This window comes from Aspergillus fumigatus, chromosome 5, assembly GCF_000002655.1.
Source record: "Aspergillus fumigatus Af293 chromosome 5, whole genome shotgun sequence".
Taxonomy (NCBI): Eukaryota; Fungi; Ascomycota; class Eurotiomycetes; order Eurotiales; family Aspergillaceae; genus Aspergillus; species Aspergillus fumigatus.
This window is the reverse complement of record NC_007198.1, coordinates 900,229-914,373: the sequence shown is the minus strand read 5'-3', so window position 1 is coordinate 914,373 and position 14,145 is coordinate 900,229. Positions and strand designations below refer to the sequence as shown.

The 14,145-nt window shown below is 49.5% G+C and overlaps 5 protein-coding genes across 5 annotated transcripts; 2 read left to right on the top strand and 3 right to left on the bottom strand.

Annotated features, from left to right (window-relative positions):
* Nucleotides 1-113: 113 nt before the first annotated feature.
* On the bottom strand, nucleotides 114-1,860 carry AFUA_5G03380 (putative flavin dependent monooxygenase). Its single transcript, XM_742912.2, has 2 exons — nucleotides 1,639-1,860; nucleotides 114-1,567 (listed from the first exon to the last, which is right to left on the bottom strand). Exons 1-2 carry the CDS (start codon nucleotides 1,707-1,709, stop codon nucleotides 175-177), a joined length of 1,464 nt encoding a protein of 487 aa, XP_748005.1. The 5' UTR covers nucleotides 1,710-1,860; the 3' UTR covers nucleotides 114-174.
* Nucleotides 1,861-1,866: 6 nt separating this feature from the next.
* On the top strand, nucleotides 1,867-6,536 carry AFUA_5G03370 (uncharacterized protein; the record flags this gene model as incomplete). The annotated part of the gene is made up of 2 exons (XM_742913.2): nucleotides 1,867-2,712; nucleotides 2,769-6,536. The coding sequence occupies exons 1-2, from the start codon at nucleotides 2,326-2,328 to the stop codon at nucleotides 6,534-6,536; spliced, it is 4,155 nt and encodes a 1,384-aa protein (XP_748006.1). The 5' UTR covers nucleotides 1,867-2,325.
* Nucleotides 6,537-6,919: 383 nt separating this feature from the next.
* Nucleotides 6,920-8,439, bottom strand: AFUA_5G03360 (NAD(+) diphosphatase; the record flags this gene model as incomplete). The annotated part of the gene is made up of 3 exons (XM_742914.2): nucleotides 8,186-8,439; nucleotides 7,678-8,124; nucleotides 6,920-7,614 (listed from the first exon to the last, which is right to left on the bottom strand). Exons 1-3 carry the CDS (start codon nucleotides 8,280-8,282, stop codon nucleotides 6,920-6,922), a joined length of 1,239 nt encoding a protein of 412 aa, XP_748007.1. The 5' UTR covers nucleotides 8,283-8,439.
* A 250-nt stretch (nucleotides 8,440-8,689) lies between these two features.
* AFUA_5G03350 (glutamine-dependent NAD(+) synthetase) lies at nucleotides 8,690-12,112 on the top strand. Its single transcript, XM_077804741.1, has 15 exons — nucleotides 8,690-8,777; nucleotides 8,943-9,049; nucleotides 9,123-9,241; nucleotides 9,294-9,444; nucleotides 9,492-9,550; nucleotides 9,629-9,818; nucleotides 9,874-9,899; nucleotides 9,955-10,046; nucleotides 10,101-10,265; nucleotides 10,318-10,730; nucleotides 10,801-11,135; nucleotides 11,194-11,197; nucleotides 11,275-11,317; nucleotides 11,394-11,811; nucleotides 11,875-12,112. The coding sequence occupies exons 2-15, from the start codon at nucleotides 9,021-9,023 to the stop codon at nucleotides 11,982-11,984; spliced, it is 2,154 nt and encodes a 717-aa protein (XP_077660879.1). The 5' UTR covers nucleotides 8,690-8,777; nucleotides 8,943-9,020; the 3' UTR covers nucleotides 11,985-12,112.
* Nucleotides 12,113-12,409: 297 nt separating this feature from the next.
* On the bottom strand, nucleotides 12,410-13,906 carry AFUA_5G03340 (uncharacterized protein; the record flags this gene model as incomplete). The annotated part of the gene is made up of 1 exon (XM_742916.1): nucleotides 12,410-13,906. One exon carries the CDS (start codon nucleotides 13,904-13,906, stop codon nucleotides 12,410-12,412), a length of 1,497 nt encoding a protein of 498 aa, XP_748009.1.
* Between the last annotated feature and the right edge of the window lie 239 nt (nucleotides 13,907-14,145).

Here is a 14,145-nt window from a genome sequence, read left to right as displayed (position 1 = left end):
GGATGATCGCCAACACGTGATAGGCTTGCGCTTATCAGTACCCGACTCCACCATGATAGCTTCACAGTATGATTGGAGTATAAATTCACAATGTACGGAGTTATTGCAGAGGAATTCAGGAGGAAAGTTCTGTCCATGGTCTATACAGTTATATACATGGTTCATACAGCATATCTAATCTTGCCTTTGCTTCCAATCCTCATCAAAATCAAAACCAAGTTCTGCGATGGATTTGATATTGTAACGCTCCTCGCCCTTCTCAACGAAGGCCCTTCTAATCTCGGGGAACTTCTGTCTCATCCACCTCTGCTTCATTCCCCAGTAATTGCATTGCTTGCCATAGCCATTATTGGCCAGACCTTGGCGTGTTTCGGCCATATCTGCCCAATCATGAAGGAAGTTCATATAATCAGCATCCAAGGGAAAGTGCATCAGATGGAATTTTGTGCTGTCGCCTTTAGTGGCGACAGTGGATTCCTCCCATTGTTTCATCTCTGCTATTGATGGCAGAGTAAGGCGCCCTGACCAAACACGCGCATAGACTGCCGCTTGATTTTCCGATAACGGGAACGGAATCACTCTCTGGGGAAGCACAGGGAATACGAGGGTGGGATTGTAGATGTAGAAAAGATGTTGATAGGTATTCAGCGTCCTGCGGCCGTCTCCGATAACAGGCGGGTCGAGGGACGATAGGAAGGGAAATGAGTACAAGTAGCCGGTACAGAAAACAATGGCATCGATGTCCATCTCAACCCTCCCATCTGCAAAGCGTACTGCTCGTCGATGAGACTCTGACGGGAGAAATTCCACGATTTCGGGGAAGTAACTCTTGTCCGAGGGAATAAAAGGCATCAAGGACGACTCTGTTCGCTGAGAAACAAGCACTTTGCCCTTGCTCACGCGGTCGATTTGAGCTCCGATGTCTATCGCAGAGGCTGAACTTCCAACAACAATGACCCTTTTGTCCCGGAATTGCTCTGGTGAATCGAAATATTTGGAATGGGAAATCACACCTGGGTATTTCTTATTCCAAGGTTCAATGCCTTTGATGTCTGGCAAGTATGGCACATCAAAATGTCCACTTGCTACCACCACCGCATCGTAGATATGGGTCTCCTTAGCCCCGGTACGGAGATTTCTTGTTGTCAGCGCCCAAGCCTTGTTGGTCTGCCCCTCTGGTCTGACATCAAGTACTTGAGTTTCAAACTGAATGAGGTCTTTAACATCCTCTGCATATTCTTCCAAGTATTTCTTTACTGTCGAATGCCTTGGTAAGGCTTGGCAATCGGCAGGGAATGGTTTGTCAGAATATGCCATGAGTTCTTTCGGGATATTGGTATCCAGGGTGCTATATATAGGAGAAGTGAAGGTGAGCTGCCGTGTCTCTTCTGTCTCCCCAAATCGATACCATATTGGCTCTTCAATTGGTCCATCTGGATTCAATTGTGGCACCTGGGTCACCAGGCTTGCTTTTAATGCAGCAGGAGTATAGTTCCAGACTCCGCCAACTGAGCCTCTCTGTTCAAAGACGTCTATCTTGTCAAAGCACTTCTCGGCGAGGAGATATCTAGTTTATGTAAGAAAAAGACATAAGTGATGTGACCACAGGACGAGTCACGGTATCGGAAGTTCTCGTACTTTACCGCAGAAAGACCACACGGCCCGGCGCCGATTACGGCTATCCGACGGACGGGCAGCGAGATCGTCATGGTCAGAGGCCTTGTCAGGATGAGTATAAGACAGATCTGCTACAAGGTGCATTGGATGGACTGCTATAGAGCTCCTTAGCCGAGAGTGGCCAGAATGCTAAGTAGGACTTGAAAGTAAACCACCCGAATCTCATCGGCAAGTTAGCCCCGCTATACCGTGATTCGGCTTTGGAGTGTCCGACAGAGGGCTCCAGCCAGCATACTATGGACAGGATCGATTGCACTCATCTCCTGTTTCAATTAGTACCAGAGTCATTTTGTTTTGGAACTAACTCAGTAGCCCCTAAGCCTTCACAAGCCATGTGATAGCCATGTCTTGAACAATACATAAATTACGTCTACTTGTAGCGTCGGAAGAGCTGTGGTATGGTATTATTACAATGATAATACCTGCCTCAGTGATGTAAGTCAAAGCCTTTCGAAGCTTTACGCAACAAACACAGGAAAATCATCGTGTACTCTCCCCTTGGGATCGTTGGTCTTCCACCCGCAGGCAACATTGTGCCGTTGCTGTAATACTCGCTTTCTTCTCTACAGATGACTTCTGACGAACGATAAAATGCAAAATCATTGATTAAAGTGACCAATACCGCAATTCCGCTCCGCGGTCGCGACGATGAACTCCCACGAACAACCTTCGATGTCCGAACCCCTGTGTTCGACTGCCATACCTATTGCACAAATCTCTCCGGATGCCGACCGGATATTAGAACGTTCAATACACGCGATCGTTACCCTAGTATGGCCTTACTCGTCATCGAACAAGTCTCTCAGCCTCTTGTTAGCTGAACCCGACTTCCGCCTCCGACGAAACAATGGTCAAGTAAAAGTGGTTTTTCGTGGACGTGCTGCAGAAGCGGTAGCCAAGTCTCAAGTTGGGATTGGCGACCATGTTTATCTAGGCCTGGCTGGCTCGAAATTCGTGCCCAGTGTGGCAGTAGCTCAGACGCCCGGCAAGTGCGTGCCTTGGGATGTACAACTTGATGATCGCGTGCTACTTGAGGTGCGTTGATCACGTAGCAAAGAGGATACAGTAATGTAAACTGATCAGAGCTATAGATTTGGCGTTCGTCTCAACACTTCTCGACTGTGAAACTTGACCCTTCTACAGTTTCAACTCAAGATACAGAAAACGTGTTTGCGCCGCCAGCTACACCAATCACTAATGGATGTGTTGAGCGCGATGAGGCGACTTCTGCTGCTAGATTCGAATCTTGGAGATCTCCCGCCTTCGTGGAGCGAACACGTACATCGTTTGGTGGTCTCGTGGATTCAGCTTATGACCCATTCGCTGAAGCAGATGGGTTTGTACCTGGCAAAGGCCGGAAACGACCTCGTTTTAGCTTTAAAGGCGCCAATTGGCGTCTTGTTGATGAACCCGCCAGTCCTGGAGAAACAGAGGCACCGGCCGATTGGACGTGGATGTTTGAAGAAGCTGAGACTCACGAGTCCGATATTGGTGGAGAAGATCATATAGACAGCGCCACAGTCCCTCAAGAGGTTTCCGCAGTAACCGCTACGGTGCCAAATGCTCCAGAAGCCGCCGATACTGTCGCAGACGTCGACAATGAATCACTTGATGTTGGTTTAATGAGCACAGAACGAATGGCCGAACAGCCAACCAGGCCAAGTTTTGAATTTTCTCAGCCACTACGTGCGCCTGGATTTCCCCAACACTTTGCCAGGCAGCAATTAGCAGATTCCGATTTCCCTTATCCAACAGACACGCCACGCCTGTATCCTATTCCTTCTCCTGGGCTTCCGATTCCATCACCACTGGTCACTAGGTCGAGTAGTGCGCATGACTACTTTCCAACTGTTGCTTCCAATGTGCAAACACCATCCGCTGCAGATGGAGAAAATGTGGAGATGACCGAAAAAGAAAACATCGTCGTATCTAAGGTCCAGCCTGATGTTCCTACGAGCAAAGAGCTCCAACCGCTTGTTACGACTCCTCAGCCGGCCATTGCAAGGAATACATTGGATTTAACGTCTCAAAATGCGTCTATCGATTTGGAAGCTGATCGTCAAGGGGACATGAAGAGTACTTCAACAGCCGACACCATGCCCATCGAGTATAGAGCACCCGCGCAACACCCGGAAGATGTTGAGAAACAAATATCCAATGCCCCGCTAGTCTCTTTGGATCAGTCCTATGCGGGGAAGCCCGCCGAGTTTGCGAACAGCGATATTAGGAACGTCGTTGAGGAGGAACTAGAACAAAGTGACATCAATCAAGAAAATGGAGAAATCCAGGTCGAAGAGAGCAATGGAACTAGCGAAGATGAGTTGGAAGAGCAGTCAGAAATGGAGCTAACAGAAGAGTCAGTTGAAGAGGAGTCAGCCGAGGAGGAAGATGACGACTTAGTCGAAGAGCATGGATATGGAGATGTTCAAGAACAACGAAGTCAACGACCACCCGATGCCTTCGGAGACAATGACTTTCACCAAGATGATACGAGGCGTCATGAAGACTCCGAGGTCGAGGAAATTTCAATTGGTACCAATAGAGCACTGGAAGACGATGATCTGTCTGATGCCAGATCCGAGGCCTATTCAGCTGCAGAACGACAGGCTGCTGAGGAAAGGGGTCATTTCCATAATTTAGAAGAGGAGAGGGGCGAAGACGAACACGAAGGTGACTTTGAAGACGAAGGCACGTTCGATGATGAGGGCATCGAGGGTGGAGATGGGCGGGCGGAGGTATTGGGCGAAGAAGAGGATGAGGAGGAGGAGGAGGAGGAGGATGACGAGGAGGAAGAGGAGCAGGATGAGATTGAAGACGAAGAAGGATCGGTGCTTAAGGACGAGCAAGAGGCGTACGAGGATGACTATGACCGTTTGGATTCTGAATCCGAGTCATATACAAGTGAAGATTCCCCAGCTAGGCCCGAGAAAGTTGTTCATCCGGAGGTCATCGTCTTGGACAGCGACAGCGAAGACGAGGCTGTTGTCAGTCCTCCGACAAACACTCATATGTCATCGGCCAAATATGCTGCTACAGTTGATGATGTAGATTCATCTGCAACATCTGCTGGAGAGAATGATGGGTATGACAGAGGCTCCGTCGGTTCGGAAGCAGAAGAAGGGCCCGAAGATGAGCTGGCTGAAGATGACCAAACAGGGGATGACAAAACGGAAGAAGAGTCCACGCAGGACGAAGTAGACGTGCGCGATAATGCTGAAGATGAACTCATGGAGGATGCTCCTTCGGATGAGGATTTTGTCTCAGAAGAGCCAATTGAAGTGCAGGCGGATGCCGAAGAAAATTCAGCTTCGGCGGATCCAGTACAATGCGAAGTTCAGCAGGAAGCTGATATTGAAAACGAATTGATCTCCGAGACACTTAACGTGCTGCAAGCAACTTCAGGTGCACCGCAAAGCCTAGAGGGTCAGAGCATGGCCAGTCTTGGTGTCTCTGTCGTGCAATCTACGCAAGGACCTTACACCGATTCTGTATCTGGTCCGCAGCCTCGGGATTTAGCAATTGATCCCGAGTTGTATCGATTAGGAGGTACCGGCGAGGATGAAACGCGCAGGCCGGAGACCGATGCTCGCGCTGAGTCAGGGCCGGACAAGTCCGGCTTGGAGGATGAGGGTATCAGAGAGCCATTCTTCCAATGTGCTGTTTCTCCACAACCTGTTGACAGTTCTGCAGAACTTGCATCTCCAGTCCAGGAGCCTTCAACCCAAGCTCCACAATTAGTCACTCCAGATGCTTCACAGTTGGCTACGCCTAGTCGTCGTCTTCCTACCGCCATTCCAGTCGCTGAATTTCCTCCGACACCCGAACAGACGCAGGAGGTACCCCAAGGTCTCAGTACCCAGTACGATGGTCATACCGATGCTCCGGAACGAACGTTGCTGCACATATCCACCACGTCCGTAGAGACTGATGTATCGTCAACAAACGAGTATAATGTGCAAATGAGTTCGGCTCTGGCCGAACAGCAACGGCAGATGCAGACCGACGGGGTATCTGTTCATGATGAAGAGTATGCGATATCTTCCGTTGCAGACGAAATCGCAAGTGGAGTCCACGATTGGGAAGTTTCAGCACTACATTCGGAAAGACTATCCTCGGTTGTAAATCGTGATCATCCCGGTTTGCGAAGCAAATATTCTTACTTCGCTCCTCTTGCTATGCTTATCGACCATTACAATTCACTGATAGATACGATCTCTGTTGTGTCCGATGCTTCTCCAATCAGCCGAGCCACTACAGGCAAGAAGGATTTTACATTGTCACTCCTGGTCACCGACCCATCGATGGCAGGCACTATCGTTCATGTAGAAATATTTCGCCCTTACAAATCTGCGCTTCCTTCGGTCAAAGAAGGCGACGCCATATTACTTCGCAACTTCCAGGTCAAAAGCTTCAATCGCTCTATGATGCTGGTCAGCGTCGACACTAGCGCATGGGCTGTATTCCACAACGCCAGCAAAGAAGCGCAAATTGCCGGCCCTCCGGTCGAACACGGAGATGAGGAAAGAGCATACGCTACCGACTTACGGCAATGGTACCATGAAGTTGGGGTCGCCATGGTAGCGGATTACCAGCTTCAGGCTTCGGTATTGACCGCTAGCAGAGAGGCAACGCCTGTCAGTAGTGCTGCGCACAGTGACGCAGGTAGCGTTGACTCGGCATCTCGAGAAGTACGCGGGGAATCATCGGTCTCTAACCGGGGCTCGAAACGAAGGAAATCCCATCGGAGGATAACAATTCACGAATTAAGGGATGGAAGAAGGTATACCGAGGTCGGATCGCCGTCCGACAAAGAAAGTATACATGAACTCAGGGATGGGACACTATATGCGAATCTCTGATTCGGATGTCGTCTTGGTAATCCTGTGATGTATTTGGTTCGTGGCCAGGCCCTCTATGTCTATCAGTTGCGGGAATTTTTTTTTTTTTTTTTTTTTTTTTTTTTCTTTCGGATAAATGGTTCAGATATGATCGTACTGGGAGCTGGCTTCTTGGAGATGGCGATCAAATCGCAGGCGCTCATCATAGGCTGAAGGTAAGAGATTATTATGATCAAAAGAATTTTGTTCACAAGTTACGGACGTCATTAAGCCCCCGGTCTATGGCTCGGTGCTCGTATAATATGATCTATGGAAGTAATACGGTCTACACAAGACACTGATATATACAGCATTACTCAGAAGCCGTGAAGAACTTGTAAACCTGACAAAAGGCACCAGATCTACTACATCTTTGATTCTTTCGAAATGATGTAGTCTCCCGTGATGGCTGCCCTTATGAGCTGGTGAGCTATGGCGGTAGGAGGAGGAAGTCTCAATCCACCCTTGTATTCGGGCCCAGGCGTCTCTCCCAACGCACTTGTCCCAACCCTTAAGGCTTCCTCGACCTCCTGGATTTCGAACCACTTTGCATCTTCCAGCTCAGGGTCATGCAACAGACTAATCTTCTCATGCTCTGGATCGCTGACCTGAGCAATCGCACCGATCATAAGATTAGCCGGATACGGCCATGGCTGAGATGAGTGAATTACGACACGCGAAAGTGTGACGCCAGCTTCCTCCCACACTTCTCTCCGAACAGCGTCCTCTACCGATTCTGCGGGCTCAATAAAACCAGCCAGTGTTGAGTACCAGTTCGGCGGGAAGCGCTTGGAGCGGCCGAGGAGAATCCGCTTCGCGTCGGCTGAGAGGACGGCGACAATGATTGTCGGGTCAGTGCGGGGGAAGGAAAGGTTTGACAACGTTGTGCGAGTGTTGCACTCAGGTCGCCCCTTTCCTTGTTCTGCGAGAGCAACATCCGTCGGCGGACAGGCCCGTTTCGTCCCCGAATTGACGGAAAGCGTAGGGTAACCGCAGGTGCCGCAGAATGTATTCCGAGTGTTCCAGTCAATGAGCGCACGGGCCTGCGCATAAATGGCAGCTAGATATTGCAAGTCAAATCAGTAGGTTTCCTCACTGTTGTCGTTGTCTACAGTTCACATACCCTCGTCCGCCGAGAAAGTCATCACCACTCTCGACTGGTAGAAGCTGAGGCCTTTAGCCACCACTGTGCTGATGATGTCCTTTGCGTTGGCCTGCTGCTCCTCTGAACCTTTCGGCGTTACATCCAAAGCAAAATAGGGGGCTCCGGTGTAGATTTTCCAAGCCAGACCATCCTGTTTCCGCGTTTCATCCAGCCCCAGGAAGATGAGCTGAGCACTTGTCTTTCGCGAGTCAAACTGCTTGATCATCTCCTCCTCGGACTTGTCGAAGAAGTTCTCGGGCACAAGTTTCCGTACTTCGTCATACTTTGCGTAATAGAGTTCAGAAGGACTCTTGGTGAGAGGCGCAAGGTCTTTCAACAGTACAAAGCGAGTAGACGGGTGCTTAAGGGCGGCCGAGAGGAACGGATGTTCAGAGCGCAAGAATGAGAGACGGTTTAGAGGCGAACCTGCAAGTGTCAGTTGAATATACAACGAGAAGAACAATTAAGCCACAGAGGGTGTCCTCACTAGAAAAGTAGTTCACCGTTTCTCTTCCAAAATGCCGCGAGAGCATTGAGTCAGCCAGTATATGGGCGGGTGCGGGGATCTGGGGACCGTTGGGCATAGTGCTGTCGCTGCGAGGAATTCCGCTCGTTATCTACAATCCTCGGTAAATATTACCAGTTTGCTTTTCTCAGGCTTGAGAGTAGATTGAGGAAGATGGAATACAAATGGCAACCCAATTAAGGTATCATCACACTAGCACCACGCTTTCTAAGCTGTCCCTCACAGATTGTTAAGAGAGGATTAGTCATCCGATTCTGGCCGAGGATGTGCATGGCCCTGCCGCCCGATTAAGAGCTCGTAACTATTACCGTAAATGGGGGACTTCCGCCTTGGAATATCATGAAGTATGGTAATGCAGAAACAGCCGCGGGGCACAAAGGAAACTAACCTAAGATAGGGAAGCTCCCCACACACGTGACCTGCGTCATGGTTACTTTCCGCGCAGTCTCCAATAATTCTTATCTGATATGCATTTGCTTACAGTAACAGAAGGTGGATCTAACTGGAGTTGACTCTGATCAGGCACTGTACTATCTTGGTAAAGGGTTAAAAGGTAATTGTTCTTTATTGATGGCCTAGGGATACTGCATTGGTTGTTTTGACCACGGCGTCTTGTTATCTTTGCCAGAGCTCTGAGCAGGGAGTTCCATGCGAGCATTTTTTGGTTGGCAAAAGTCTTTGTGTGTACTTTAGGACTGACTTCAAGTGCCCTACCCAGGCTTCCATTGGTGTTTCGATCTTTCTGGACACTGAAGCTAATTCAACTGGTGGTCTGAAAACTGCAACCCGAGTCACAATGGGGCATCTTGTCACCCTCGCAACATGGTATGTCACCGTATTCCGATCAATTGCATCTATACTTGCGAAGAAAGTGATGCTGACTCGTGCTCTTTTCAAGCTCTCTTAACCAATGGGCTTTAGATTTTGAAGGAAATGCTGAACGTATCATTGAGAGTATTCGGCAAGCAAAAGCGGCTGGCGCTACTCTACGTGTTGGTCCGGAGCTCGAGATCACTGGTACGGACTGAGAGCTGTCATGTTTAACCAAATGGTTGTTAAATTCTCTCAGGATATGGTGTTCTCGATGGCTTCCTAGAAGGTGATACGTTTCTCCACTCGTGGGAGATGCTGGCTCGTATCATTGATCACCCAGATTGTCAAGACATTGTGGTTGACGTTGGCATGCCGGTTCGTCATCGGAACGTGCGATACAATTGCCGGTGAGTTGGTTTCTACTCTGCTGGATTTGCTACACTAACGAGCGTAGTGTGATATTCTATAACAGAAAGATCATCCTTATTCGCCCGAAGATGTGGCTTGCCAATGGTATACTATTCTCTTTGGCCGTCATTTTCCTCCCCACATCAGTACAGCTCTTCACTAACCATGTTGCTGCGAGATCAGATGGGAATTATCGGGAGCTTAGACATTTCTCCCCATGGCAGCGCCCCCGCGAGATTGAAGACTATTACCTGGAGCAGATTGTGGGCAAAATTACCGGCCAATATAAGGTGCCTTTTGGTGACGCGGTCATCAGCACACGGGACACATGCATAGGGCTTGAAACTTGCGAAGAACTTTTTACGCCTAATGGGTACGTGCTGACCTGTGCCGCTGTCGAGCAATTTGGCTGACTGTCTTATATCAAGTCCTCATATTCCGTACGGCCTAGCTGGTAAATCCCATTACATGGTATGGCGACACAATCACTTTCTCACATAACGATCCAGGCGTCGAGATTATCTCAAATTCGTCAGGAAGCCATCATGAGCTGAAGAAGCTTGACACTCGCGTGAATCTGATTACCCAGGCGACTAAGCTGGTAAGCATATTGCTCGTTTGCCTTCTGGTTTCGCGAACTGATACACTGGTATAGAGCGGAGGCATCTACCTCTATGCCAACCAGCAGGGTTGCGATGGTGATAGGCTCTACTATGATGGCTGTGCAATGATTGTCATCAACGGGAATATTGTCGCCCAGGGTTCCCAATTCTCCTTGAAAGATGTGGAGGTCATTACGGCTACTGTTGATATCGAAGAAGTCCGTCACCCAGTATGTTCTTACACTTGTTTCTGGTACTGATGACCGGCAGGTTCGGACCTATCGCGCTAGCTCTAGCCGTAACATGCAGGCTACCAGACAACCTCCGTTTGTTCGGCTTGATCTCGACGTACGGCTTTCCCGTCTGGACGATGATGCCGAGCCCGGCCTTGTCCCGTCGGAACCGATCTCAGCAAAGTACCACGCTCCAGAGGAAGAGATTTCCCTCGGCCCAGCTTGTTGGCTTTGGGATTATCTGCGAAGAAGCGGCGCTGCTGGCTTTTTCCTTCCCCTTAGCGGAGGTATTGACAGCTGCGCTACAGCTATTATCGTACACTCTATGTGCAGAGAAGTTGTCAAGGCAGTCTCGGAGGGAAACCAGCAAGTCATCAAAGATGTCCGTAGGCTGTGTGCAGAACCTGAGGGCTCGACCTGGCTTCCCAGAACCAGCCAGGAAGTATGCAAGTAAGTTTGCTCCTCAGACATGGCCTTCTCATGACTTGCTGTGAACAGAGGGGATCTTAACATGATCTAGCCGCATATTCCACACCAGCTTTATGGGCACCCAGAATTCCAGTAAAGAAACGAGAGAGCGGGCCAAGGCCCTCTCTACCGAAATTGGATCCTATCATATCGACTTCAACTTCGACACTGTTGTGACTGCCATCACAAACTTATTCACTGTGATCACAAATTTCCAGCCGCGGTTCAAAGTCCATGGCGGTACTGGAGCCGAAAATGCCGCGTTACAGAATGTCCAGGCTCGTTTGAGAATGGTCCTGTCGTACTTGTTTGCTTCGCTGCTCCCAACTGTTCGTCAACGTCCAGGTGGAGGTGGACTACTTGTGCTCGCATCTTCCAATGTAGACGGTAAGATATTCTCTCGACTTCATCTGTTAAGAGTCCAAGCCCACTAACAGTTGTCTAGAATGGTACGTGCGAGCGGCATTGCATCAACCAGCCGAGCAATTTTGAGTTCTCATAGCTGGTCCTGACTAACATTGTCTAGCTTGCGTGGCTACCTGACCAAATACGACGCAAGTAGTGCCGACGTGAGTACAATTCCTTGTCTCAAGTCGAGAGGCCTTCCTGTTCGAGAACTTAGAGAACTAAAAAGTTGCGAAATAGTTGAATCCTATTGGGTCGATTAGCAAAGTAGACCTCAAAAAGTTCATCGCGTGGGCTCGCGATTCATTCGATCTCCCAATTCTGCACGATTTCTTAACAGCAACCCCAACCGCCGAGTTGGAGCCTATTACAGCTACTTACGTCCAGTCAGACGAGGCCGACATGGGCGTGACATACGCCGAACTAGGCACCTTCGGCTACCTGCGCAAGGTCGCAAAACTGGGACCCTGGTCAATGTACGAGAAGCTGCTCCACGTTTGGGGAAACGAGTACAGTCCCCGCGAGATCTACGAGAAGACCCGTCACTTTTTCTACCACTATGCTATTAACCGGCACAAGATGACTGTCTTAACGCCCAGCTACCATGCGGAGCAATACTCCCCCGAAGATAACAGACACGATCTTCGTCAGTTTTTGTGTCAGTTACTCTCCAGCACCGACGGTCTTCTTGCTAGGGTTAATGCTGACTTGTGTCTTCTAGATCCCCCGTTCACATGGGCCTACAAGAAGATGGAAGAGAGCGTTAAGTACTGGGAATCCAAAGGGTGGACTGCTGGCAAGGCACAGAAGAAGAGCGTCAAGGCAGACTAAAGTGCCACGCTTCATACCAGCTTCCATAAACAGTCGCATTTGCGAACGTCTACAGTATTGTCACAGATGTACAAAGGTGGAAAAGGAAGGTTTTATTTGGTTTGGCAGTCTGGATGCTCTCAAATAGCTATATACTTTCGTTTAATATCTGGAAGATGAATTTTGGTTATGATGCAATCAGTGACCCGGCGCCAATTTCATCCACTGTTCACAATACCATCCACATAATGCGGCGCCGAACACCAGAGGATAGTAACTGAAGTATGATATGTTCAAATCCTGAGCTTATTTCAGAAAGAATATGAGAAAGAATGATAAGGATAAGACAACCAAACGCCAGCAAACGCTAAATCCAATGCGAATAATAAGACAAAAGAGATGAGACCGCCCTGAGACGAATGAGTAGCAGTACGATGCTCGTAATCTCAATCTCTCCAAAACCAGCCTCTCTTCTTCTGATTCTCAAGCGCCTCCTGACCAGCAACCGAATCTTGAGATGTGGGAGGGGGGTTCATAACTTCGACAGATTCATTTGTTTCTTCCCGGCCATCTGCGAACCGCTTGGTCTTGACCGTCTTCGTTTGGATCGAACCATCAGGAAGACGAATGCGCTCTGTCGACGTCCGGGTGGAAACTACGTAGGGCTGTTGTTCTGTTGCCGAGGCCATTGGACGAGTCTCGCCAGTGGTCGATGACCCCGAGGTCGATTGAGGGGCAGTTTCAGGAACGGTGTTCTTGTCGCCATCAGAAACAAGATCTATCCAAGAATCGGTATCTTTGCTGGGGCCCTCTTTCTCAAACAGCTCGATCTCTTCCTTTAGTCGCCGTCTTTCCTCCAGGAGAGACCGCAGAAGGGGACTTTCATAAGCTCCTTTGAAGAATTCTCGCTCGCGCGTTTCGATGTCTGCAAGAAATCGGTCGTACATGTCTAGTTCGGTTTCGGGTGCGGACTTTGTGTCTTTCCAATCGGCCACAGCCTGTGTTTGCTGAGTCGGACTTTCATTAGTTCGAGGGGGATCCTTGTCTGCCGGCTCGATACTCTCCAGCGTGATCCCTGACCAACCCTGGCCATCCGGTCCCGAAACATACTTCCACCGATCGCCAAGGCTGCCGCGTTGTACCAGGCCCTTCAGCCATTCAGTCCCAGATTCCTTCTTGACCAGTGTTGTCCTAGGTTCGCGGTCCAGCATCGGTTTTCCGTTTTCGAGTCGAAGAAGATCCTCAAAGGCCTCACGCCACTGCGGCTCGGCAGGGTCGCGTTCAGAAGAAGGCTTCAATGACGATATGAGTGAAGAGAATACCCCTCGCTCTCTGTGTGCTCGATAGGATGCCTGACGTTCCAAATGCAGTGGTGAGTATGGACTGAACATCAAGTATGCCAGGGGCCAAGTTGCGGAGTCGTCGTTCAGCATGTTAAAGAAGAATGGCTGATGGAAGGGATGGAAGAAGCGGGAGGAGAAGTGATCATCGAACCAGAACCGATCGAAGAAAGAGTCGAAGAAGGAGTCAAGGCTGAAGAAATCGGAGGGCCTGTCGAATCGTCCATGGTGAAGCGAGTGCCAAGGATCATCAGACCGCGGCCACCGAGAGCTCGCAGGTGGCTTATCGTCCTGACCAATATTGTCTGTGTTTCCAGAGGCGCCCGTCCCAGAGCTCGCGGGATATTCACCTTCCTTGCCTTCGCCAGTCTGTCGCTGGCGGTAGTTGGGCTCTCTACAATTGTGTTCTTCAGCAAAGATAGCCCAGTGATTTGAATGAGGAGCGGAAATCGAAGATGGAAGGCCCATTACAGCCTGCAACATGGATGAGATCTGTTCATCAGCATAACGGCGGAACGCCACGAACGGATTGTGGTCGTGGACTCTTTCGGTGAATGGAGGAGGGTTGTTTGTCCTGTTGATGTCTTCTTCTTCGCCTGCCATCGTGTTGAAGATTGGAAATTCGGCGTACGTAGTTCAGACTTGCATCGAACGTGTGGTTGATGTGAAAACGACGGCTTATCAAACCGTAAGATGCCTTCTAAAGCGGCCGAAGCTGTTGGGGATCGCCCCACTTGCCCTTAAATCGTAATCACCACGTGATGTCAGCACAAACACAACAAACTTTCGGTTCCTTTCTGCGTATTTCGATCGAGGACACTTACAGTGGAAACCACATGAAA

Coding starts and splice junctions, on each gene's coding strand:
- AFUA_5G03380 (XM_742912.2), bottom strand. CDS start 1,709: ATGACGATCTCGCTGCCCGTCCGTCGGATAGCCGTAATCGGCGCCGGG. Junction 1,568..1,638: donor TGTGGTCTTTCTGCGGTAAA/GTACGAGAACTT, acceptor TACATAAACTAG/ATATCTCCTCGCCGAGAAGT.
- AFUA_5G03350 (XM_077804741.1), top strand. CDS start 9,021: ATGGGGCATCTTGTCACCCTCGCAACATG. Junction 10,266..10,317: donor CTACTGTTGATATCGAAGAA/GTCCGTCACCCA, acceptor GATGACCGGCAG/GTTCGGACCTATCGCGCTAG. Junction 11,318..11,393: donor ACGACGCAAGTAGTGCCGAC/GTGAGTACAATT, acceptor GTTGCGAAATAG/TTGAATCCTATTGGGTCGAT.